Consider the following 27,726-nt stretch of genomic DNA (forward strand, 5'->3'; position numbering starts at 1 on the left):
ACATGGCGACCGACAATAGAACCCCTTACCCATATGTATTTTCAATGGCATATTATACAGTCACGAGAATACTTTATTACTTGAACGAAGTAAATATACATTAATGAGCACATATATTTTTGAAAGAACTAAGTGTTTTTAGCTAAGAATAAACTAAAAGAGTTACACAGTTTAGCTTTAAGGATGTTTCAATTTTTTTTCCTGGCAAACAACAAGATATTGACTGTTGGCTGTTTTTTACTTCAAAACAGTGCTGAGGCAAAACAGTAATCAAAAACACAACATTTATACCTTATGTTATGTGTATTGTTTGTTAAAAAATGTGTGTGTGCAATTATACGCCCCAACCAGGCGGCTGATGAACACAACAAATCATCAACAGTTAAATCAATTTGCACAAATACACACCCTGACCTGTTCTGTTGGAGGTTTGCCAGATGTGAAAGACAGTGTAGGAACAATTGCCTTTCTTCTTACATAAGTCTGTTAATTCTTCCTGCTTAGTGATGGAAAGATGCACATATACGTCAAGGGGATTTAAATACCTGGCTGACTTGTTGACAACAAAACATCCTGTGAGATATAGGCTACACTTCTCCTTCTCTCATTCACAAACCCCGACACAACTTCAATCACAAGCTAATTGCCTTTCCCTCAAAATAAATAGGTCGACACAAGTGTCTGATATAGGGAAGGATGCTTGTTTTCCTCTGCACACAAACAAGGGGGCATGTTTGTTCAAGCCACAGTTTTGCCAGAGCACTTCTTGTAGAGCGTTTGATAAGTTCGTCAAGAGCAGTCTCTGCCGTTTCTGTTGCTCCAAACTGAATCCTCGCAGGGCTGAGCACTCTCCACCAATGCACACAGGGATTTGACTTTGTTTGTGAGAAAGCTGTTTCCAGGCTGTTCATACACATAGTGATAGAGGTGTGTGTGCGCACACACACACACTCTCAGAGAGAGAGAAGAATGAATATGATACCCAAATAAATTATTAACACTTATTTTAATTAACACAAATACATGCTTTTTATAGCCACACAAACTCTCAAATGCGCACTGCAATGTTACCTTTGGAGAAACAAGAGGTGGGGCGTGTAAAACCCATCCCTTGTCCTTTACCCCATTGGTGAACACCATGCAAGCACTACAAGTTCCTCCCCCTCTAAAAGCACACACACAAACACACACATGCACACTTAATGCTGCAATCCTCTTTGTGAAAGTGACGCGCTTCTGTCAGAAACAGAGCTTAGCTGAAGTGAAACAGGGGGAGAGAGAAACAGGCTCATTCAATTTCTGCTTGACTGCCATCCGGTTAACTGTCTGGTCCTGTAGGATTTTCTTTGATATGTTTTTTTTTTTTTTTCTAGCAGGTTTCTCATCGGGACTACAAAAATCACACCCCACCAGAACTTTTTGGGAAGTTTGCCAATCTCATAGTGGACATTTTCATTTTGGGATTGAAAGCTATTGATCAGAATCTGTCCAGCTTCTTTTCAATTGCTGCAGATAAACAACTTTGCACTCGCACCATTCTACTTCGGCCTGTGGTTGGAAGATGCTAATAGCTTATGCAAATTAGATACAAATCTAAGTGAGGACTCCCATATCTAGCTCTTATTATTATTTTATTTTGTATTCTTTTAAACTTTGTGGGAGAGTTTAAATCTAAAGTACAATCTGGTGTATGAGCAAACTGAGAGGTGGTCTCAGGTGAGGTGTGGGAGACAAAAAAATAGGTGTTATTGCAAGGGTCGGTGGGGCTCAAACAGAGCCAAGGTGGAGGACAACCTGCTGGATTTCGCTGAAATGGACGCATATGACCGTTATGTGGATGGGGACAGGGACAGCTACCAGATTGACTACAGGCGTATTGTGGGGGACATGGAGCCAGCCAGGCCACGGATGTCGTTACGAGACTCGGAACATCACTTTCATGGCTTGTTTACCCATAATACACTACATGGACATGGGCATGAGACGGCTGCCCAGCGCTACAATGCCACCCGGATACAGGCAGGGTATGAACCAGAGAGGTGAGAACAGTGCAGATCAATGAATGAATGAATGAATAAGCAGGTCTTGGTTTCTATTTCTCAAAATTCTGGACTATTTTAAGACATTATTGTACGTAGAATAAAAACTATTTTAAGACATTATTGTAGATTATTTGATTAAATACAATAGAGATGGACATAGCGTATAAGACACAAATATACATTATGTCTATGCCCATTATATATACACATGAAAATTTCTGATGCAAAAGCCTCTAAAAATGAGATAATGATATTGAGAAAATGCATAGTATACGCATATAGCATAGTATAGTATCATACTTTCACTTCAAACTCACCAAATTCCAGCCTCAGCCCATTCAGAAATGGGTTAATATTAAACTAAAACTTTAGACGCACTTAGACGCTTTTGCATCTGAAGTCTTCACATAATGAATATACATATTTATTTATTTTAGGCAGCAATAATGAAAATAATATTGACCATAAATATTTACAATTTTCTTGAATATATATATATATATATATATATATATATATATATTCAATCAATATGTTTTTCATTTAATAAATTATTACAATTATTAATAAATTATTATTATTATTAATAATGTATTCTGACCCATTAATAATTAATACTGTTTTGGGGATAACTCATATTGGTTTTGGTCCCCTTTTTTTGTGTATGTATGAATTACTTATTTATATTTTAAATTTGTGTTGTGGTGAGAATGAATAGAATAATAATTGTGTTTATGGAATAATTGAAAAATAACAGCTGTAAATGAGTGGGACCTTTTGGGACCTAAATCATTTTGACCTTTATTTTGTCCAGTCAAAACAAGTGAAGATAATTTATTATAGTAATTTATAATGTATCTAGTGCAAAATTAATTATCACCAAAATACAGAATCAATCACTATAATGATATATTAGTGAATTAATAAGCATTTAAAATAATCATCATGAATAAATAAAACTGTCGGCATAACCACTTAGAGTCATTTGGGTGTTAGACGCAGAATATATGTTGAAACAGCTCAATGCAGTGTAACTCTATCGCAAAAATTCATTACACCTAAATGCAGAATACATCAATATAATGATATATTAGTGAACAAATAAGCATTTTCTTGAATCATGGTTTATTATGATTATGATAGTGTGCATACACTTAAGCTGCACATGCACGAACGTCATTGGATTGTAGTGGTTCTGAGACTGTGAATAAAATAATAGACAAAGCTTAGTTATGATAAAGTGTTTTTGCTACATAACTATAACATTACAGTTAAGAGGGTGAGTTCACCCAAAAATGAAAATGATGTAATTAATTCCTCACCCTCATGTCGTTCCAAACTTGTAAGACCTTTGTTCATCTTCAGAACACAAATTAAGACATATTTAATGAAATCCGAGAGCTTTCTGACCCCCCATAGACTGCATTGTTATTATCACATTCAAGGCCCAGAAAGTTAGTAAATACATAGTTAAAATAGTCCATGGGACTATAGTGGTTCAAACTTAATTTTATGAAGCACAAAAAAACACAAAATAACAACTTTATTAAACAATTTCTTTTTTTTGCGCAAGAAAAAGGTATACTCAGGATACTTCTCTGAGGGCCTCGTCTCTCATTGTCAGGGAGTGTCTGTGGTTGACACCTCTGCCCTCAGATGTTTACTAGTATTTATCTGCCTCAGAACTGCAGATCTTTAGCTTAGCTTGGCCACAAGAAGGAAAATTTGACTTTTAGAATGTACGACATGACCTAACAATCTACAGTGTGTCTGTATAAGCTCTTCAAAGCACCTTTCACATCTATGTTGTGCGTCATCTGAAATATTCTCTACTACGGTAACTGTATCGTGCTGCTCAGAAGTGAAACGTTGTTGTACATCAAATGAAATCTATGCCTCCCTCCTCATCTTTTCTCTTTCCCATTAGAGTCGGCTCTTTTGACAGACGAGAAGAGAACTACTTTGGATTACATTGATAGAGCACTCTTTAGGTCTAATCTGCAGTATAAATCCCATAAGGAAAGAACAGCATGCCTGTGTGTGTTGAGAGGGCAAGATTAAATGTCCATCAGGAATAAATTCAACTGTCAGCATAACCACTTAGTTATTTGGGTGTTAGATGCAGTGTATATGTTCAAAGAGCCTTTAATGCTCTTTAATGATTCTGGGATCTAAATGCAGTGTAACTGCACTGCACACAAACACTGAGTTATAACCAAGACTTAATTAATCATTAAAGCCTAATTTGCAACGGATAATACAAATCACTAAATTCCACTGAGTTGTTAAATACAATTTTATTAATTTTATGTGTAGAAAACATAACACCCCTAATGCTTTGCAAAATTGCCTAAAAAAGAATGAATAAGTCAGATATTAAGAGCTGTTAGATAAATTGTCAAGCATGAGGATGTTTTTGATGGGGGTTTATATATATATATATATATATATATATTCTAGGTGGTGATATATCCAAAGAGCTGTTTATAGTTTGGTTAAGGTCTCCACCCAAAATAATAAGCAAGTTAGAATGTTTAGACTTGAATTACTGAATTGAATTAAACCATTTTAAGTTATTTTTAGCAGTGTTAAATCCATAAATGTTAAACAGGACAAAAATATCATCATTTAATGAATCATTTAAGGTAGGCCCAATTAATAATGGGCTTGATCAACTCCCAAGACAGCCTATTGGCTACACCAACATGATAAAGTAAATGCAAATTTCATTCTGGAGATTTCTAAACACATTCTAAAGTAAAACCATTATTATAATGTAACACAGATTATTTTTCAAAATGAGAGATTATAAAAAGTAAAAACAGGCAGGCAGGTCGGCAAGAGGTCGGCACCCCTCATTAAACTACAAATCAGACATGTAGAAATTTGCGGTTCAATTCCTGTGTCCACACATCCTAAGCCTATGTGAGATTTAAAATAACCAAAATATATTGCAAAGAGTAGCCCATACCAAACGTCCCTGGATGGTTTACTATCTCTGGTGGATTTTCAAGTGTGTATTCGCTAACGGCTAATTATTGCCCACAAGCCATTGCGCTTTGGAAGAGGATTTGGTTCAGATCTACAAAAAAACTACAAACTATGGCCCAAGGCCAACAAAATTGTGCTTCGGATGAGGATTCGGTTCAGAGCAACAAACACAAATAAAAATGTTAAAAACTACAAAAATGGTGGATATGCATGCACAAGAGGTTTAGAGAAAAGGGTTTGTTTAAGTGATGCTAACCAACAATTCCACAACAAAGATTTGATTTATGTATATATATATATATATATATATATATATATATATATATATATATATATATATATATACATTTTTCTTTTACAACTTTTATTTAATGCATTGCTCAAAACTTTTCAAAATATGACCAGCTAGAGTCCCCTACAGAGCTCGCTGCGACCCACCTGTGGTAACTGATGGTCTGTGCGTTCACGCACAATGGAAAATAAGATATTTTCCACTTGTGAACTGGTACAAGTGTGTTGTGTTCAAGTGCTTTTGTTGTCGTAATGTGGTAAAAAGATGGAGATCCAGACCTGTTATTTAGCTCAAACAAACTATTTTAGATCGCTTAAGTCATCTGCAACAGCAAAAAAATGATTTATCAAAACTCAAAAGGTAAATAATATGCTGTATATTTTCTATTTCTATTTCTATTTTTACCATTCACGACACTCGCGGTGCTCTCCGCCATTTTGAAAAGGTCAAAGGTTATCTAATCTCGGCAGCCCAATGGAAATACCCATAGACAGTAAAGGGAAATACCACTTGAGGGGGTGTTCATGTGCATTTTCCACGTCGGATTTTGGTATTTAACGTTACCATAGCCCATGAACGCAGAAAGTAGGATACAACGAACATTGTTTAGGCTACATTGTTTGAACTTACTTCCAAGTCGCTTTAAATACACCAACAAGCGGCGTACTTATGAAAATTCGGTATTCAAAAAAATGTAAAAATAAATTCCAAAAACAAACAAACAAACAAACAAAACTGGTTTGGGGAGTGTTCAACGACCCAACCTTTTCTCTTTCCCGAGTGTGTTCAGATGGCATGTGATGTGACTTCAGTTGTTCACACGGTTGAAGGTCTGCTGGACACACGGCTGCGCGTCTCATGATGCTACTTTCATCCAGAGCAGCGTATTCACCCTCGTCAGAAGAACACTGATCTACGGAACTAGAAACTGCTGTTCCCCGCGTTGATATGTAATGGACTTTAATATAGCCGCCATGTGATATTCTGTTCTGTACACGAGGGTGAATATTCAGCAGAAAGAAAGGAAGTGTTTTCATAATTGGTCCAATACTCGAACCTGTAAGTGATCATATTTGTTTTTCTATCTAACGCGCTTATAAACCGAATGTTTCTCGATGAGAATGAACGCCAAGTTAGTTGCAAGTTAGTCATTTTGAATTATTGCTTCTCATTTTGAATGTATTTCCATTTAACGTTAGTAGTTTTTTCCTACTATTGCATGTTACAGGAGGACACTGTTATTTCTGCTTGACATGTCAGTTGTTGTATTGGTATAATGTAGGATGACGTTGTCAGTGGAGTGGATGGTTGGCAGTGCAATGAGCTTATGACAAAGTTGAAACCAAATTTTATTTGCATGTATTACAACCTCTCTTTTGTGTGTGTGTATGATTGTAGCATGGCTGATTACCTTATCAGTGGGGGAACTGGGTATGTGCCAGAGGATGGACTCACTGCCCAGCAGCTCTTTGCCATCGGTGATGGTCTCACATACAAGTAAGTCTAAAAGATGAGGATCATGTGAACAAAAACCCTTTTTTTTTCCTGATTCCCTGCTTTGTAATCAGACACATACGTACACACACGTGCTGTCATACAGTAAGTCAGATCGATAAACAGGGACAGCATAATGTCAAAGCAGTTCCTATCACGTGTAGTTTCACTTTCGCACACACACACATGCACTCTAGGTAGGCATCTCTCTGGACATCTGTCAGTGAGATGGCTCTCAGCTCCATGGCAACCCTCAGAGCATCTCCATAGCAACGGGGAGCTCAAGTGCTTGGTCCCAGCACATGCAGCCCATCTTTATGGGACGATACAGAATCAAAGTGCATGTGTGGGTTCTTTTTTGTCCTTGGTTTTCTCTCTTACTCACGATACAGATGTAATATCAGGCTGATTGTGTGTTTTAATATCAATTAGAAATACAGCATGGGATTTTATGAACATTAGACCTTTTTAAATGCTGTACACCACTGCATTAAATGAGCCTGTTTGTGTGGGAATACAGGCATGTGCTTTCCCAGCCTTCTAAAACCCTTGCTAACAGAGCAGTGGTCTCTGTGTCTATTTTTATCATGCTGGCTGGAGTGTTTAATCTGGTCTAATGGAGGTTTTATGAGCGTTAGGCCACATGGGACATGACACTGAACTATGCCTTCTTCTCACACATCCTCCTGAGACAGATAAATCCAGTCCCTATCAAAATGTTATAGTGCTTTAAAGTAAGGGATGTTGTTTTAACACTTTGTAATTGTAGCCATTATACACAGTGATTTTAACTGAAGTTAGATCCTAACAACATTAACCACTTTTCAGTTTTGGGGTCTGTAAAGAATATTTTGATTTAGCAATCCTTTATTAAATTGACTTTAAAATATTACTGTTTTTACTGTATTTTCGATTAAAGAAGGCCTGGTAAGCTAAAGAGACTTTCAAAAACATAAAAATATATTACCAACCCTAAAATTTTGCATAATGTCTGTGTAAAAATGAACCTAAATCTCTTATCTTATTAGTTTGCCCACACTTTTTCAGTACACTACTGCTGCTTTAGAGACTAGGTGTGTGTGCGTGTGACATTGGTGATACGGTTAAGAACATTAACTGGACGTCTCTGTACGACACACCTTAAGTAGATTATATCATTCCTCCTTGACAAAATCAGAGACGTACGCATGTACAAGTGCATCATTTCTGGCTACTCAAAGGATTCATCCTACAGGCAAACACAAATATATTAATTTACTCATGCATTGCACCACAGTAATCAGTCGGTTTACACTATTGTTCAAAAATGTGGGCTTGGTCAGATTTTTTTATGTTTTTTAAAAAGTCTGTAATGCTCTTCTGGTGCTTAAAAAACATTTCTTCTTGTTAACTTAACAACGATGACACCAGTTGTGCTGCTTGATATCATTGTGGAAAACCATGATAAAAAAAAAAATAATTCTTTGAAGAATTGACAGTTCAAAAGTTAAAATTGAAATCTATTATATATTATCTTTGTCTTTACTATCAACTTTGATCCATTTAATGCATCCTTGCTTAATAAAAGTTAATTTCTTTAAAAAAAGAAAATATATATATATATATTACTATCACTAAAGGTATTTTGAAAATGTTGTTCCAAACCTGTACAATATTTTGAAAAATGTTGGTAATCAACATTCAAAGGAAGTCAGCTCTCAGCTGTCTGGTTACCAACATTCTTTAAAATATAATATTTTGTGTTCAACAGAAGAAAGAAACTCATACAGGTTTGTTAAGTGTGAGTAAACGATTACACAATGTTCATTTTGGGTTCATTTTAAGCCTAGTCCCAGACTAAAATGCATGTTTGACATGAAAGAAACTTTACTGTTGCTATCAAAGTTACTACTTTACTTTTTACTGAAAGCAACTTGCACTGATTTTGTCTCAAATTGCACACCAGTAATGTTTATTTCTAAAGCACTTTTAGAAAAGGACTTAAATGTCCAAGTTAAACTAAGGCCTACTCCTGGATTAATCTAAGTCCTGTTTGTGAAACCAGCTCTGTGTTGTGTTTTCCCCCCTTTTTTGACACAGATTTGAGTGTTTGTATAAGCTTTCTGTAATTTTGATAATGTCCTGATTCATAAATTGCTGCTCTAAAGGTCATTGTTGCCTAACTCTGCCATCTGCCCTTCCTCATTCAGTGATTTCCTGATACTGCCCGGCTTCATTGACTTCACATCTGATGAGGTGGTGAGTACCAATGCTTAGCAGAGGTTAATGACATTGCACTTGTATTAAAGTATAGATAATTTAGTGCCAAGGATAATTTTTGATCACTGTCGGTGGAAAAAAAGAGCTCTTCAACTATCAATGAAGCAGAAGATCTGCAAAGGACAGTATGTGTTAACATGGCTGTGTTAGCATCCATATAGTCCCTGGTGTGCTGGGCATGTTGTCACAGGCAGTGAAGCTTGTATGTGTGTGTGTGTGTGTGTGTGTGTGTGTGTGTGTGTGTGTGTGTGTGTGTGTGTGTGTGTGAGAGAGAGAGAGAGAGAGACAAGGACGAAACAAATATCAATCAATTCCCTTGGAGCCACAACTATAAACACATTTTTAATTAAAGATGCAGCAAATTTACTTTCCAGCGATATATTATCAGCAAATAGCTTAGTTAAAACTGGAAATCACATCAAGTTAATTTGGAATATTTTTGTTTCTTGACCTTATAAGATTGGTTCAGGGTTTTTAGGGATATTTGTGTGACTATAAGATATTTGTGTGTTTGCTTATGTGTTATGTGATTGTGTAATTGGGAATTTGGGAGTCTAGTTAAAGTGTTTGTATTTTTCCCAGTAGACCAGGTGTATTCGCTTCCTGCTGATGTAAACACAGATACACAACGCTGGTTGTGATTTCTTTAAGCACTTCTGAGAATTATGCTGAGCTACGGATAATGATGGGACGCAGGTGTCAGAGAGAAAGACAAATAAAACATGGCAGTGTGTCTACAATTCGAAGGAATCAGTTGAAGGGACACTCTGTGTTAGTGTTAATTTAGTGTTCATATAGTGTTCTTCGAGGCAAGTCACCTTTATTAAAATATACTGTATCTTTATGCAATACTGATTGTTTCAAAGGAGCTCTTTAGTGATAAAAAGGAAACCAATGATGCAAACAGACTCAATTCTGACTCTAAAAATACAATAGCAAACCTTTATTCAGCTGCAATTATTGAGCTGAATTTTGTTCAGTGTTGATTCAGTTCACAAACTGTGTAAAGTTAATTGATTATTGAATGATTTTATTTCATCAATAAATTAAACGGCTCTGGGGAAAACAGTGATGTCATCATCCAGCTCAGTTCAGTTCTCATCCAATAGTGTCAGTGCAGTCAAGTCAATATATACAAATATTAAGTGAGAAACCCAACTGTCCCCCCCCCCCACTGTCAGGGGGCCAGTTCTTGTTTCAGTTCTTATGTCAAGGTCCAAAAGTATCATAAATTAGCTTAATTACTCTCATGTCGGTTTTCATAGACACTTTGCCCCCATTAGATTTTTCGTAACGGTCATGTGTTATGATGTCAGGATTTGACCTCTGCTCTGACCCGGAAGATAACCCTGAAGACGCCACTCATTTCCTCTCCCATGGACACAGTCACAGAGTCCTCCATGGCCATCGCTATGGCTGTAAGTAACACTCACAGAAACTATATATTTAATCCAGCAAAGTTGAGATTGCTTTTCCATTTAATTCACTGCTTTGTCCTGTAGCTCATGGGTGGAATTGGAATCATTCATCACAACTGCACACCTGAGTTCCAGGCCAATGAGGTCCGGAAAGTCAAGGTCAGTCATATGATTGTTGAGAGACGTGTTTTTGGCAGGATTAAATACAAATGTAACAGTTGTATTTTGTAAATCTGGTCGGCTGTTTATGTAAAATTCACAGGCTTTTTTGATTTTTTTGGTTCAATATATACTTATAAATAGCAATAACTGAAATGTTTTGTATTTGTCATACCGGCAGAAATTTGAACAGGGCTTCATTACGGACCCTGTAGTGATGAGTCCACGGCACACTGTCGGTGATGTGTTTGAAGCAAAGGTACGGCACGGTTTCTCCGGCATCCCGGTTACTGAAACCGGCAAGATGGGCAGCAAGCTGGTGGGCATCGTTACATCACGAGACATCGACTTCCTGTCAGAGAAAGATTACGACAGGCCACTGGAGGAGGTTTGTGATTAAAATTGTCTAATTTAGCTTTAATAATTTGAAAGTGGATTCCAATTTAAGTGTTGTTTCATAATCTAAGCGTAATATAGGCACTTTTAAGTGAAACTGAATGTAGTGCAGAACTTGATCCATCAAGTTTTGATTGAAATTTTGGCCCATTTGTTAGAAATTAATATTTTATATTATATTATTATAATATAAATGAATACAGTGCTGAGATTTTAATACATTTTATTCAATAATGATACCTTAAATTATTTAAAAGTGTAAGTAAAGACTTGTTACAAAAAAGGTATATTTCAAATAAATTCTATTCTTTTGAACTTTTTTTCAAAGAATCCTGAAAAAAAATGTATTATTGTTTTCACAATAATATTAAGCAGTTCCACATTGATAACAATAAGAAATGTTTCTTGAGCAGTAAATTAGTATATTAGAAAGATTTCTTAAGGATCATGTGACACTGAAGACTGGAGTTAACAGAATAAATTGCATTTTTAAATATATTTAAATTTAAAACAGATTTAAATTTAAATCTTGACCCCCAAACATTTGAATGGTAGTGTATATGAAAGATTACAATGTAAAATATACACATTATTCACTAGAATGTAAAATATCATTGATCACTGATGAATCGAATCACAATAAAACAGGTACATTTATTAAAGGTGCAATATGTAAGATTTTTGTGATAAAATATTCAAAAAACACGTTAACAGTGTGATATATTCATGCAGTTGTGTACTTGCATTATCCCAAAAGTTTGTAAATCCAGAGAAATTCCAGTTTTAAATAATTTCTCATCCTTTGTCATTGCCTCATATCACTGACGTAATATCCGCGCTATCCTCGGTTTCTGCTTGTAGAAACCATAGATTCCTCATTAGCGGCCATTTCATTGGGCTGCTATGCATAAGCTGCTAAAGAGGGTTCTAAGTATACATATCTATGATACAATATATTTTTTCAAATGTACTTTTAGTACAATTGTTTTAAACTTGTAGAACTGCACAGCATTGACTCACAATATCATTTGACCAATAGTTATTTCAGTAACAGGCTAATATAGCATTACATTTCACTGTTCTTGCAGCTAATTCATTGCGATTATATAAAATTGTGTGATCAAACGTACAGGTAATACAAACTAATTTATTAGCTGATACAAAATTTATATGATTCGTGAATTCCATAGCCTACATTTCTGGATAGTGAAAACGACAACTCCCATCGTTCCACTCTCCATTGCGTCATCAAGCTTCGTCTTTGTTATTGTTTTGAAACTGTGACCTTTGGTGGCGAAAAAATTACAGATCGTACCTTTAAGAAAAATAAATAGGGTAAATTTTGTCCTAAATGCTACTAATATCTGTGAATGATAACAGTTTCTGAATGATTCATCTTCAATCCTCCAGGCAATGACAAAACGAGAAGATTTGGTGGTTGCTCCAGCGGGTGTAACGTTAAAAGAGGCAAATGACATCTTACAGCGCAGTAAAAAAGGTATGAGCGTGAACTTCTGACGTGTTTGTGTTGGGATGTTTAGCACAAGCTTGCTGATCACATTCCTGTTTTCTCCTTCAGGTAAACTTCCTATAGTGAATGACAGCGATGAGCTCGTAGCTATTATAGCTCGTACCGATTTAAAGAAGAACAGAGACTATCCTCTAGCCTCCAAAGACTCTCGCAAACAACTCCTGTGCGGCGCTGCCATCGGCACCCGAGAGGACGACAAGTACCGGCTAGACCTGCTCATGCAGGCTGGAGTGGATGTGATAGTTCTGGTGGGTACAAAGGGGGAATGGGGTGACCTTACACTTTAGAAGGACTCAGTCCTATTTAGCTTCCTGCAGCACATTTTCTGCATTCCAACTTGTAATTTGGACAACTGCAACAGGACTTGAAATTAGAATTTCAATTTCTCATGCAGAAATCCATCATTTGTTCTGGCCAGATGCAAACTTGGCAACACCCAAGTAGATTAGAAACATTTTTAAACAAATAAAACGCATCAACACGTCAAATTTTAAACATAAGATGACAAAAACATGTTTAGCACATGTTTGCAGACAGATGTGTTAAACATGATGATAATCAAACACACTGAGCACATGCAGTAGTTAAACTTTGCTTACAGTCAAACACCTGCAAAGCTAATAATACCATTGCTATTTTGTTTTTTGTTCCATGTGTCAGGTGGGGGAATACAGCATATATGTGTGTAGGGCCAAAAGTATTTAGAATTAGAAATAAATTGAATCAAAGTGAACCTGAAGTGCTTTGCTAATCTAAATATTCTCATAAGGCTACATTTGCTTCAATCAAAAATACAGTAAAAACAGTAAAATTGTTATTTGTTAAATTGAAATGTATTCCTCTGAGCCCAAAGCTGGATTTTCAGCAGCCAGTACTCCAGTTTTTAGTGTGACAATCATCATAAATATCTGTCACTTTGATCAATTAAATGCATTGCATATGCTGAATAGACAAAATGACTGTCCCTAAACTTTTGAATGGTAGTGGTCAAGGGTCAATTAATGATGCTGTGTTGGTCAAACTAATTTGTCAGACATCATACACAGTAACAGGTGTTGTTGATAAATTTGCCAAATATTGACCTAATTGTCTGAACAATGGATCTGATTGTATATTTGCAAATGAAAGTAAAGGACAAATGTGTGGATATATATATGCAAAGCTGTAGCCAAAAGCTACTGTCATACCTTTTGGCTACATCTGTAATCAAACATGCCTGAACAAGTTAATCAATTCTTTGGCTTTACTGGGAAATTAATAAACAGGTGGATTAGGGCAGGGTTGAAAGAAATCTTTTACAATTTCCAAAATTGATCTAAGACAGCAATCTTACATTAAGTGTGACCTCTTGCTCTTAACCCTACATGATATATGATGGTTTTTCTGTTGTTCTGTCCCAGGACTCTTCTCAGGGGAACTCTGTGTTTCAAATCAGTATGATCAACTACATCAAACAGAAATACCCAGAACTACAAGTGGTGGGAGGAAACGGTGAGGCTTTTTTTGCCCTTTGTGGTGCTTCTTTTTCTATAAACTGAGGGTAGCTCGAGTAGAGTGGTATTTGACATATTATGGATTATTTCCCCAAGTTTCTCTTCAGTTTCTTATTCTCTTGTGTGCAGTGGTGACTGCTGCTCAAGCAAAGAATCTTATAGATGCTGGGGTTGACGCTTTACGAGTGGGCATGGGCTGTGGATCCATCTGTATCACACAGGAAGGTGTGTGTGCACTTCTTACTGACTTTGGAGGACAAAACTGCTCTGGAAAGTGCCAAGAATTTGGTTAAATATGGAAGAACTTTATGAGGACATACTTTAAAGGGAAAATGGTGCCTTTATTCACTTCGAAAAATGGCAAAGGTTTTATTTTGGGGTTGGTGTTTTTGGTGATTACAATTGTCATCTATTTTATATAGAAACTCGTTTCTGCCACAGAATAAAACATTTTAAAAGATAATTGCAAGTTTATATCTCACAATTCTGACTTTATAACACGCAATTGTGACTTCATGTCTCACAATTCTGACTTTTCTCATAATTGTGAGATATAACCAATTGCAAGAAAAAAAGTTGCAATTACTTTATTATTTTATTCTGTGGTGGAAACAATCTTCCATAATTTTATTTTAATTTATTCTAGACAAAATGAATAAAATTACCTTATTTATATAGCAATGCAAATATGTATATGTGGTCTTACAAATGGTATATTTATTCACTTCAAAAAATTTTAGGGTTAGGATTTTTGGGATAACAATTATCTATTTTATTTATTTATTTTGTTGAGAACAAGAGAAAATAATGAGAAGTTATTTAGCAATATATACAGTATATGTGTGTGTATCATTAGTGATGGCGTGTGGGAGACCGCAGGGCACGTCTGTATATAAGGTGGCTGAGTACGCCCGGCGCTTCGGGGTTCCAGTTGTTGCAGATGGTGGCATTCAGACGGTTGGGCACGTTGTCAAAGCCCTGGCGCTGGGAGCATCCACAGGTGTGTGTTTATCTGACTGATTTGCCTGAACGATCATTGTTATTAATGGCTGGGATTTGTTTGCCTAAGTTTTACGTCTGTGACCATGCCCTTCCCTTCGGCCTGTTTTGCTTTAGTGATGATGGGGTCATTGTTAGCGGCAACCACAGAAGCACCCGGGGAGTATTTTTTCTCAGATGGTGTACGACTGAAGAAGTATCGTGGTATGGGCTCTTTGGATGCTATGGAGAAAAACAACAGCAGTCAGAAACGGTACTTCAGGTAAACCAGTCTTATGCTCAGATGTCTGCACGTGTACAATTGTGTGACAATAAAGTATCTCTTCAATTATAAAAAATAATAGATTTTGGCTCTGTGCACAGTATGAATTTTTTTTTTGTACATTTTTTTTTATCTGAAAGGCATGAACATTTTCACCAGTGTCATTTCCAGTACATCTCAAATGTGTGTTTAACAGCATCCTTTGGTGGAAATCCTTTGTCTTGCTAAGACATTTTAATTATCCTAAATACAAAGAATTAAATCAAATAAAAAAAAAAAATAATATAATATTTTTTTTATATGAATAAATATTGAAATAATTCATGGTTATTTAAGTCTATGTTTTGGACTTTATTTGTCATATTTTATAGTAAAAATTCATATTTTAAATGATAAATAAATATAAATTATATTTACCTTGATTTTTCTTTATTTTATTTATACATCAATATGTATATGTTTATTTTTAGTTCACTTTTTGACTGTTGTGTAGTAATTTATTGTAACAATGTATTAATTTTAAGTTTTTAGAGTTTAGGTCTGAAACTATACATAAATAGTAAAAAGTTAAAATAAATGATGAAAGCATTTTAATGTGACCTTCATATAACAAAAATAAAAAAATATGGTAAAAGTGTATATTAAACATAAAATAGACACCTCAATATTTGAAGAAACACCTCAATAATATACATATCTGTTATAAATGGTTATGAATGCATATTATGAAAACTTTTGTATTGTATGCAATATATAATGGGTTGTGTGTGTGAATGTGTGTGTTTTCCAGTGAAGGTGATAAAGTGAAGGTAGCTCAGGGAGTCTCTGGCTCAGTTCAGGATAAAGGCTCTATACACAAGTTTGTTCCATACCTCATTGCTGGAATTCAACATGGCTGTCAGGATATCGGTGCAAAGAGTCTGTCCATTCTGCGGTAAGAGTGCTCTTTCTCTTATAGACATCTGACAAGCTTGACAACTCATGTTTATTAGCTTTGAGGCCATATATATGTGAGTATATGCTGTATATTACACACATAGAGGGATACTCTTGCAGGTAGTTAACTAAATGAACTTTTAGCAGATATACACATAACCAAGTCTGTCTTTTCTAGACCAAAATGGACACAACTTTTAGTAGATATACACATTTAAAAGTATTTTCTTGTTCTTCTGGAAAAAATGAACAAAAAATATATTGATACTCATTCTGCACTAAAAAAGTTTCAAGTAATTTTCATGAGAAAATTCCCTCATTTTGAGTTATAAATATCACCTACATCCAAATATTGGTGGCTAGTATAAACTGGTTCACTGTGTCTTTGGTCGTGCTAATATTTTCTGTCTCAAACATCATTTCATTCTGAAAGTGTCCTCATTGCTTTCATCCATGGTATCTGATTTTGCCAAGCTAAGTTATACACGATTCAACTCATTTTTTTAAGCTCAATTTAATGTAATTTAAGTTGAAATGATTGTTGAAGTTGATTGTACATAAAAATTTAAGGCAGCAAAGTTTATTTTATTATTTTTTTTTAAGTTTTTTATACTGAATATTAACTATTAACCAAAGGTTACTGGCTATATAAAAGAAGACAAGCTCTTTAATATGTCTCTCCCCAAATTCCACAAACAGAATTCCAACTTGAAAAAGTATAATTTCTGTTTTTATGTATATCTGTTTATTAAGTCTCACTTTCGTTACATATAGATCGATGATGTACTCCGGAGAGCTGAAGTTTGAGAAGAGGACAATGTCTGCTCAGGTTGAGGGCGGAGTTCATGGACTGCATTCGTAAGTCTCCGCCCACTCACTTAGCCCCACCCACCTGACCTACCATGTTCATGTCTCTTTCCTCACAGCACATGCCCTTAAAAGAATGGCTGTAAACACATTTCCCTTCCTTAGAATTCTTATCATTAACATAAAACTAAAACTTTAGCAATTCCTCCCAGAGACCCCTAGAGTAGACCGTCCCTTCTTAAGTTGTCATGGAAAAGTAGAGTTTACGTATGAAAATGTCTTCTCTTCCTTTCTCTTATGCTGTCACCATAGATATTCTTTTGTGCCATGTAAGTATTCATCCCTCATGTCTCTTATAATAACGTTGAGTTCTGGTGGAGGGGATTGTGTTGTAAACACTGGTATGGTCTGGGCTCTTTAGTGGGCATAAAATGAGACTCTTTTAGTTTCCTCTTGCTGTTGCATCATAGAGACAAACCTGCGGTGTCCTTCTGTGTCCTTCTGTGGTTATGTACTCGTAACACTGTCTGAGACTTGACTTTGGTAAAAAAAAGAACACTCCTACTTTTTAAGGGATAGTTTACCCAAAAATAATAATTCTGTCATTTATCCACCCTCATGAGATCAAGAATTTTTGAACTTTTCTCTTCTATTCTATGGATGCATATGATGGGTTGGCAAGCTCCAAAGACAAAAAAAGTAAACTAACATTCAAAAGTTTGGGGTTGGTAAGATTTATTTTTTTTATGTTTTCGAAGAAGTCTCCTATGCTCTGCATTTTTTGATCAGTTTAAACTGTATCATCATTACAGTTTAAAATAAGTGTTTGTTTTTTTGTAACTAATTTCTTATTATTATCACTGCTGAAAAGAGTTGTCCTGCTTAATATTTTAGTGGAAACCATTGATGCATTTTTTCAGGATTATTTGATGAATATAAATTTTAAAAGAGCAGCATTTATTTGAAATAGATTTAAAAAAAAAAAAAAAAAAAAAACGTTATAAATGTCTTTATTGACACTTGATCTTACTGACCCCCAAATTTTAATTGTGAATTTTTGCCAGTGTAACAAAAATAAATAATCCAAATGACTTGTGCGCTATATGCTATATGTCTTCTGTTGCCTTATGATAAATTTGTGTGAAGAACAGATTGAAATGTAAGTTTTAATTCAAATATGTATTTATTTGACGTTTATGAGGCCAATGAGAACTCGTGCATCTCGTAACCGATTGAATAATGATTTCAATTTGAGTCTGTTCCTTGCTCAAATTAACTTTCATGATACTTTTATGGTGCTTTTTATTTAATTTTTTGGGCAAACTCTTCCTTTAATTGGCTGTGCTAATATATTAGTATAAACCCCTTAATTAGGACTATAACTTTGAAAGTTTATACAATATAGCAACATTAATTAATAGTTCTTTTCTGTTTCTGGTAGTTATGAGAAGCGGTTATATTGAGCCCGGCAGCAGGGGGCACATGCGAGCAGGACCCAATGTCCCATCACCAGCCGTTACCAAACACAGCAGCTAAACTCATTTCTGTTATCCTCACCCCTGTACTTTTTCCTGATGACTCTTGACTCTAGATGAACAAAGCTAATAAAACTGTCTGCTTGTAATAAAAGCCAGCAACAGTACTGAATGTACTATCGACTGTTTTGATATTTATTTTCGGTTCTCACTGTAAGAAACTAGACTTGGCAATAGAGAGATTATTTTCAAAATCATATGAATGTACTACACCATCTGAAATACAGGTGTGTATCTGTGTGAGAGAGTGTGTATTAGGGTTTCTGATACAGTATGTGGTATATATGGTATGTTTTGTCAAACTGTCATGTTCAAAACGTTCTAATTAAAATTGTCTGTTGGGTTATTAGCAATAATGCTTGTCGTGGTATATGAGAAAATCATGTGCATACCACATTGCCATTAGAGTGTTATGAGTTAAATGTAATCTGAGAAATCTTTTTGTTTTTTCCAGAAGGGCAAGTTTGCCGGCTGCTTGTGTCACAATGCTTTTCAGACTATCCATTTAGTCACATAGCAGTAGAACTATGTTATTTTATGGATCAGATTATCAGTATCAGCCTTAAAATCAGGGATTGTGTACTGTTACTCGCCTTTCACTAGTCAATAATTTAGACAGACATTGCTCATTTTTTTAAGTTTATTTTCATAGTGTCACACATTTGCATCATTTAGATATATCAAACATTTTACAGTATATAAAAGTAAGCAATTGAGATGTTACAAGGCCAGAAGTGAAGGACAGTAAAAAGCATTTGCTGTGAAAGTGTGACACTTTCAAATTTGGGCTCCATTTTGTAGATTGAAGACTGTTGTGTTGTCATTCTGAATATAATACAGTTTAATAAAGAATGTTTTATAAACTGTGTTTATTATTGTGTTCCGATAGTATCAGTTTCAGTCTATTATACTTTGCTTAAATATTATGTGTATGGCTTAATATTTATATTATTAATGTTTAACAACATTTTTATATTTTAAATGGATTATTTAAATTGCATACACTTTTAAGAACACAAAAGCATGAGAAATGTAATTCAGAAAACTTAATTGTCATTTAGGAGAAACAGCCACTGGGCCATTTGCTAAGCACAGAGAGAAAAAGCATACTGTATCTTAAATATTTGCCAAAAAAAAAAAAAAAAAAGTCAACAGTGAGACGATCTTAGAGAATATAAGCTGCTTTGTCTTTTAGTAATTAGCTTTTTTATGTTGAGCTTCTGCTGTAAACACATGTGCACTAAAACATACAAAAAACAAGTAAGCTGTCACAACTTCATGTTATTGTCTGCATTGTCTTTACACCAATATGTCATTAAGCGTATTATGGGTACAGGGTAGATCTTTATGAAGCGCTTTATTCTGTAAAGACGGAGGCTATGTTCAAAATGGTTTACTAGCAAATTGCTCCAGCCTGTGCAGGTTATATATAGTGAAAAATATGCATTATACAGCAAACAAATATTTCCTGTTGTTGTCACATGACCTTTATTTTATGCATTGTACAGAAAATACTGAAGAATACTCACATACTGAAGAAACAACTCAAGCCTTATCCTAGCATGCTATTCTGATCATAGCCACAATATGCTGCATGTAAATTTGCAGATAAAAATTTTTTCAATAAGTTTGTGACATGTACACAAAATAACTAATTGACATTTAGTATTTAAAATGAAACTGCAGGAATTTTTCTGGTTTTCATTGTTATCTACACACTGCCTTTTGCTAATGACATCTTTAGCGTAGGCCTCATTCCAGAACGTATCGGTTACCTAATGTAACCTCGGTTCCCTCTAGAAGAGGATACGAGTATTGCGTAAGTTAGCTTACGGTATGGGAAAGATTAATCTTTTCGAGATATTGAAGCCAAAAAAATATCCTTAATTTCGTATTCATTGTCAACGCAGTGCAGCGGCTAGCAGACCTAGAGCAGGCAGTCTAGCATGCTCATAGGCTGCCCTGCGGGAACTGCAGCATCCTACCACCGAGCCAATGTGATGTCATGTCCAATGAAGGACACTCGCGCCTTCACAGCATCATAGCCCGCCGAGTATATACGCTGGGCGTGACTTAACATATATAAGAAGGTTACCCAATTCTCGTTCCCTCGAGGTTACGTTAGGTAACCCATACATTCTCTTACGAGGGGTTCTCTCGTATTGCGTAAGTTAGCTTACACTACGGGAACCCTTTGTCGACGCCGTGCGGGCCGAGCATCCACTCATGAGTCCCAGGGTTTCCCAGGGAACCCAGATAAGAGGGAGAATAAGGCGGCCAGCACTTGTACATAAGCACTCATAGGGAATACAGAGCAGCGACGCTGGTCTGTATAATAGCACATAAACATTAGTGCAGCTCAACCAGAAGAGCTAGGACACATGAGAGTAGCCTGTGCGCAATCATATCTGGACAGAACGTACATCTCACTTAAACTAACAGAAGTTTTGTAACCTATAACTTCTAGGTTATAAAACCTAAAAAAGGTGGACGGAGAGGCCCATCCCGCTGCCACACATATGTCATGAACAGAAATTCCGCTGGACCATGCCCACGATGAGGCCATGCCTCTAGTGCAGTGTTTCCCAACCCTGTTCCTGGCGGCACACCAACACTGCGTGTATTCTTTGTCTCCCTTATCAAACACACCTGATTCAACCCATCAGCTCATAATCAGGTGGGTTAATGAGCTGATGGGTTGAATCGGGTGTGTTTGATTAGGGAGACAAAGAAAACACGCAGTGTTGGTGTGCCGCCAGGAACAGGGTTGGGAAACACTGCTTTAGTGGAATGAGCCCTAATGCCCAAGGGGCATTGCAGACCTTTCGACGCATAACCGGCTGGTATAGCGTCCACAATCCATCTGGACAGGCTTTGTTTCGAGTCGGGGAGACCCTTGGTGCGCCCACCGAATGAAACGGAAAGCTGCTCCAAGTGCCTGAAAAGGGTGGAGTGCGCAGTGTATAGAGGAGATTCAACCATGCGTGCAGAGACCAGCACTGTGGAATGGGATGCTAGATTGAGCTGCGAGCTTGAGAGAGGAGATCTGTTCTCACCGGAATCGCCCATCTGGCTGTTTTGTCAGCTCCGGGAACCAAATCTGATTCTCCCAACATCGGGCTATAAGAAGCACCAAGTGGTGCATTTCCCTTATCCTCTTGATTACTTGTGGTAACAGAGGGATCGGAAGGAAGGCATATAGAGGGTGGTTTGGGCTAGATTTGGGCCAGCGCATCCTCGATCTTTGAAAAGAACATCGGGCAGTGAGCGTTGTCTTTTGACGCGAATAGGTCAACTTCCGCTTTGCCAAACAGGCGTCATAATTTCTCGACTGTTTGGGGGTGCAGCGACCATTCCCCTGGGGGAAAGTTGTCCCTGGATAATTTGTCTGTGCCGTCGTTCAGGTTGCCTGGCACATGCGCAGCTCTCAGCGAGTGCAGGTGATGCTTGAGACCACGTAAGAAGGCGCTCTGTCAGATCAGATCAGGTTCCTGGATCTGATGTCGCCCTAACGGGTTACGTAGGACACCACTGACATGTTGTCTGAACGGTGAACATGGTGGTCCTATATGAACGGGAGGAAGCGCTTCAGCACGTTCTTGGCAGCTATCATTTCCAGACAGTTTATGTGAAGGAACTTCTCCTGGTCTGACCACTGGCCAAAGACCGGTCTGCCCTCGAAGAGAGCGCCTCAACCTGAGTTGGACGCATCTGTCGAGATGACCTTTCCATATGACACAGCTCCCATCATCAATCCCCGCTGATACCAGTCGGCCACTAACAAGGGCTGCAAAATCAAGTCATTTCACCTTTTTACCATGTTGCTGAATTTAACATTTAAGAAAATTTCAGAAAATTCAGAAAATTTAAATAGTCTGGCGAGGTGGGGCCATGGACTGGGACATTCCTGGGATGGATCTGCTGCGTTTCCATCTATTGTTTCGTCCATGGTTTTGTCTCTTATCTAAATCTGACCATGGAGTTGACTTTGGCGGAAAGCTGAAGGTGATTGCTGATAGGCTGTCCCAATCAGTGGCGCCTGCACAAGCCAATCACGTTTGAGAGGGAAACAACAATAAGACGCTGTGAAGGCGTGAGCGCCCTTCATTAGACATGACGTCACGTCGGGCTCAGTAGTAGGCTGCTGCAGTTCCCGCAGGGCAGCCTATAAGCACACTAGCCTGCTCTAGGTCTGCAAGTTGCTGCACTGCGTTGACGATGAATACAAAATTAAGGATAATTTTTTGGCTTCAATATCTCGAAAAGATTAATCTTTCCTGTAGCGTAAGCTAACTTACTCAATAAGAACCTCTCGTAAGAGAACAAAATGTTACCCAAGTAACAAAGCTGCCACAAATAAGTGTTATGATCGTGTTGTAATGAAATGCAAATGAGTTCTATAAGCATGTGTCTCTATACAGTAGTAACGTTGCCACTGAGTGTTTAGGTGATCCATGCTGTAATAGCAAAGCCAAAGACTCATCATAAAACATGTTCATAAGTGCTAGTTTTATTGCTGAAAGGTAAAGTCTTTTGATCAAGTCAAGCAATTTCAACAAGATTATATGTAATTTTTTCAAATATGGGATGTGGGTTTCAGGGAGTTTCTCACATTGATGAAGAAAGAACATCGGCCTTTCAGTGGTTGCTGTTTGTTGTTTTGTCCATGCCATGTCTCCTAAAACAGAAATTCCTCTCAGCATCTATTTTAAGAATAGTTCTGTACATTTGAGTAGATAGGGCTGAAATTACTTAAGGGTGTTGGGTTAGTTGATTCAGAGACTTCTTCCCCTATAGGTCGATCGTATCACTGCTGATACTGAGTGCATCTATTTGCCTGCAGACGTTGACGAATTCAGCCTGAACGGCAAGCTCATCAACATGAGAAGTTGTCTCCACATCCACGCTCCCTCTGGAGGATGTAGATCCCAAGACTGTGTATCGTCTGTGGAGTTGCTGCCCAGACTGAGAGTCCCTGCGTTGGCTGTTCTGAGACTGCTGTGCTGAGTTTAACCCACTGCAATGGACTGAGACCTGAGCTGGCCTTCCAGATATAGTGCTCCATTGCCTGGGTCGGTTGGGTACAGTAGCGGGGTCCACATCCCCACAGGAGGCAGTGCGGTATAAGCTAGGGTCATTGGAGATTCCCCGACAAGGTTGTCCATCCGGGGGTCCGCGTGTGCTAAGAGAGAGCCTGGAGGAGCCGAACAGGCTATGCTGGAACAGGGCCTCGCTGTTCAACGCCTCGTCGATGCTTCGTCGCAGGTCGATGGGTGAAGGAGGCCGGAGGTCTGCTGTGGAGTCCACGTCCAAGCTGGCAAAGGAGGACGCATGTGATTCTTTGCTCTTCTTTGCGGTGTGGGAAAGCTGCGTGGAAGACACATGCTGAGGGCTGCTGGGATAGTGGAGGTCTAAACCATCAGATTCGCTGTGTGGAAGCTCCACCAAGGTGTAGAGAGGCACGCTTTCACTTTCCCGCCGTATTTTTCCCTCACACAACCCCAACTTCTCGGCGGGCCGTAGTGACCAGCCACACCGACTTGAGAAGATGGGTTTTCCCAGTGTGGTTCCTTCCGTAGGTTGCTTTTTGAAGAACCAGCTGCAGCCACCAGGTTTGGAACGGGGCACTCCGCAACACAGAAGGGGGTGAGTGATTACAAGGGCGAGGGTGAGACAAACCCCTGTTTCACACACTCGGCAGCTGAGCTGGAATCCCCACCAGGGCCAGGGCATCAGGCCAACCATGATCCCACCAGTTAGCCCTCCTGCGTTGAGCATGGCATAGAGTCGAAGACTGCCACATGCTAAGAGAAAGAGGGCAGAGAACACCCCAGCCCTGGCTGCCCTTTCCCACATCTGTGCCTCTGTGAATGGACACCTACTTGCTTGGCACGATGGCCGCTCAGGAGAGCTCTCGTTCAGCCTGTAAATGTGCTTAATGTCTGGCCGGGCGCAGCAGTACAGAAGCAGGTACGTGAATGACAGGAGAGAGGACATCAAGACGAAAGCTGCAGGCGGTAATAGAGGCACAACTTGCAGGGTGGGAAAAAGTTGCAGTATTGCCATGGAAGCCATCACTATGGCTATGTGCAGCAGCACTAGGGCAGCCAACAGGCAGGTGCTGCGCTGCAGGGTGTTCTGGGAAAGTAGCTGGGTACAGGAGCGAGCAGTTAGCAGTAGCATCAGAAGGCCAAAAGATGCCGTTAAACAGGGATAGGCAGCTTCGTGAAGCAGTCGTGCCCAGACGACGGGAAGGCGCTCTTTTTGGCCGTATGGATCGTAGAGGAGCCACAGGGCTCGGCTGGAACCTGTCAGTAGCTGGAGAAGGTGGAGGAGACTGAAATGGGCACATCCAGAGGGCCAGCGCAACGGTAAACACATCAGGCTGAGCATAGACAGCACAGCCACAAGCGAGAACACGCAGCTAAGCCCGTATACCTGTAACTCCCAGGCCAGGCCCCACGTTGCCATTGCAGCATTCCAGTCAGTCAGTAGAGGGACTAACAGAGGCGGAGTCAGGGCTTCGAGAGCTGGGGTTATGACACCAGAGGGTGTGGTTTCATAAACAGGAGGTGGAGTGGACAGAGTTTTGTTAGTTGAAGCATGATTCTTCGAAGAGTCAGATGACTGACAAATCCCAATGCCAAACAGGTTGCAGTCTGGAAGTGTGGAAGACTCACGCCAGTCGCCACCTGGAGATGCTGAAATACAACATAAAATTTGGTTTAAGATGCACTTTGTGTATATTTCAACTTTTCAAGTGACAAAAAAATTAAAAAATGTAAAAAGAAATGAATGTGCAAAACAATATAGATTATACAATATTCATATTATAACTTAGTTTTAGTAAAAAAATTTGTCTTACAAGGTAATCTAGCTTAACATCTGTTTATGCACTCATGAGGTTATATTCACAAAACACAAAGCTAATGATCTCCACAAGCAGCTTATTAGTTTTTTTGTTTTGTTTTTTTACTGCACATAAAAACGTTACACTTGAAACAGCACAAGAGGAATTTAAACCACAGAGAAAACACAGAACAACAAACCACACACTGATGTATCAAGGAGAATCCTGTATCTCCAAGCATGCAAATCTAAAAAACTAAAACAGGTAAGTAGATTACGTGCTGCGTATGAAAGGCTTTAAGCAGTAATATGAGAAAATACACCATCAGTCATATAAAACAATGACTATGTTAATTAGCTGGGGAGATGTGGAAGTAGGCTGTTGTAAACGGGCCACACTTCATCCCTGATACACATTCACGGCACAGATAAGAGGGCATTGACCCTGTTGCCGTTCTCATGAGTGAGACAATTTTAAAACTAGAAACTGACACACTTTCATGATATTAAATCAGATAAATATGCCTGCATGGAAGTGAGAAGGAGGGGCTTCTCAGTGTGTTTATTAATATTGTCTAATTAGTTTTTTTTTTTTTTTAAATTATGTTTTTTTTTTTTTTAAATATCATGCGCTTAATGTTGATCAAAAGGCACTATGTTTATTGCAGGGTTTCATCGATTAAATATAGAATACCAGTAAAAAAATGTACACTAGTAATGCATTGGTCCTTTAGCATGTGTTAATTAAGGTCAGAGGGTCTGGCTTAAAGGGTTAGTTCACCCCAAAATGAAAATTAATGATGAGGTGCTGAGATAAGATGATGTGCTGATATAGCTGGAAGCGCAAAACTTTCTGTTTACAAGCAGAGGAAGATGCGCGCTGTACATACGCTTTTCAATTTGCATATTTTCCGCACTACAAGGTGCACTTTGACGTTTTTTTTAGAAGATTAAAAGCTTTTGTGTTCCTTATAATCCGGAGCGCCTTATAATGGATCATCATTTTATACGGTAGGTGGCGGTAATACTCCTAAGCCGGTAAGCTAAGCTACAGCCGGTAACAAAAGGTAGTCGAAGGAGAAGAACGTCCTCTCGTCTCAGTTCTCGCGCATGCGCCCATAAGGAAGTAATATAATAGTCGAATTAAGTCGTTATTTATGTTTTTTTCGCACAAAAAGTAGTCTCGTCGCTTGATAAACTTATAATTGAGCCGCTGTAGGCACATGGAATATTTAAACCTTTTCTTTAATGACTTTATGGGCCGTCAAGAGCCAGTCCCTTAGGCATCCTATGTAGGACTGATCTCTCAGATTCAATCAAAAATATCTTCATTTGTGTTCCGAAGATGAACGAAGGTCTTACGGGGTTGGTCCAGCATGGGGGTGAGTAATGACTTAATTTTAATTTTGGGGTGAACTAACCCTTTAACTTTCGCCTCTCAATATTGAATGATTAACCTTTGTTCACACCTCACTGGAAGATATTTTTGTAATTTTCTAATGGAAATTTGTTTCAGTGAGTCACGTAAACAAATTGTCATTTAAGGCTTTATTTACCTAGAAAAAGTTAGCCAATGTCCATACCTAGTCAGTATACAATTATAAATATTAATGATATTATTTAATTGTATTTTATGTATTAATGTTTTTGAAAGATGTATATTATGCTTTCCAAGGCTATTTATTTGATCAAATATACAGTAAAAACAGTAATATTTTGAAATATTATTACAACTTTTGTATTGATTTGAATATTTTAGGATTAGCATTAGCATAGCAATTACTTCAGTCTTCAGTGTCACACGATCCTTCAGAAATCATTTTTAATAGGCTGATTTGGTGCTTAAAATTTATTATTAATTATTATTAATCAATTAATTATTATTAATAAATCTTTAGTATTAATTAATATGAATGTTGAAATCAGTTTTTGCTGTTATATTAGATTATATTATGAGAAAGCTGTGATTTTTCCTTGAAATATTCTTTTTGATTCACCAAAAAGAATAGCAAAATAAGAGTAATTTGTGTGTGAATCAGACCACAAAATAACATATGTTTTTGCATGCAGTCTAAAAAGAATAGCCTTATAAGAGGCTAAAATGATGAAACAGGTTATATGCAATAATAATGAACCAGATAAAGGACCTTATTTATTATGTACATTCAGTGGCTTTGTAAAGCACTGGAAAGCCATGATTGTGCTGTGATCACCACCAGTCAAATATGTTTTAGAATAGAGGTCATTCTGACAATGAAGGCTT

General features: G+C 37.6%; 2 protein-coding genes across 5 annotated transcripts in view; one reads left to right on the plus strand and one right to left on the minus strand.

Moving 5' to 3' along the window:
• Positions 1-1,776: 1,776 nt before the first annotated feature.
• On the plus strand, positions 1,777-19,468 carry impdh1a (IMP (inosine 5'-monophosphate) dehydrogenase 1a). 2 transcript variants are annotated; one of them, XM_039650532.2, is made up of 16 exons: positions 1,777-2,039; positions 6,724-6,822; positions 9,009-9,057; positions 10,395-10,496; positions 10,581-10,655; positions 10,837-11,043; positions 12,462-12,549; positions 12,631-12,830; positions 13,983-14,073; positions 14,205-14,300; positions 14,932-15,075; positions 15,192-15,336; positions 16,127-16,270; positions 17,047-17,130; positions 17,392-17,408; positions 18,521-19,468. In XM_039650532.2, the coding sequence occupies exons 1-16, from the start codon at positions 1,813-1,815 to the stop codon at positions 18,613-18,615; spliced, it is 1,863 nt and encodes a 620-aa protein (XP_039506466.1). In that variant the 5' UTR covers positions 1,777-1,812; the 3' UTR covers positions 18,616-19,468. The 2 variants fall into 2 exon arrangements, with proteins under 2 accessions (XP_039506466.1, XP_039506467.1); XM_039650533.2 differs by lacking the exon at positions 17,392-17,408 and having other exon boundaries at positions 1,782-2,039.
• Positions 19,469-23,104: 3,636 nt separating this feature from the next.
• The window catches only part of prrt4a (proline rich transmembrane protein 4a), a 42,541-nt gene continuing 37,919 nt past the window's right edge, over positions 23,105-27,726 (minus strand). For all 3 annotated transcript variants that reach the window (XM_039650527.2, XM_039650522.2, XM_039650523.2), the window contains one exon: positions 23,105-25,315. In XM_039650527.2, coding sequence (XP_039506461.2) covers positions 23,406-25,315 — 1,910 coding nt within the window. In that variant the 3' untranslated portion in view covers positions 23,105-23,405. The remainder of the gene's footprint in view (positions 25,316-27,726) is intronic.

This window comes from Pimephales promelas, chromosome 10 (genome assembly GCF_988280905.1).
Source record: "Pimephales promelas chromosome 10, fPimPro1.hap1.1, whole genome shotgun sequence".
In the NCBI taxonomy this organism is placed as follows: domain Eukaryota; kingdom Metazoa; phylum Chordata; class Actinopteri; order Cypriniformes; family Leuciscidae; genus Pimephales; species Pimephales promelas.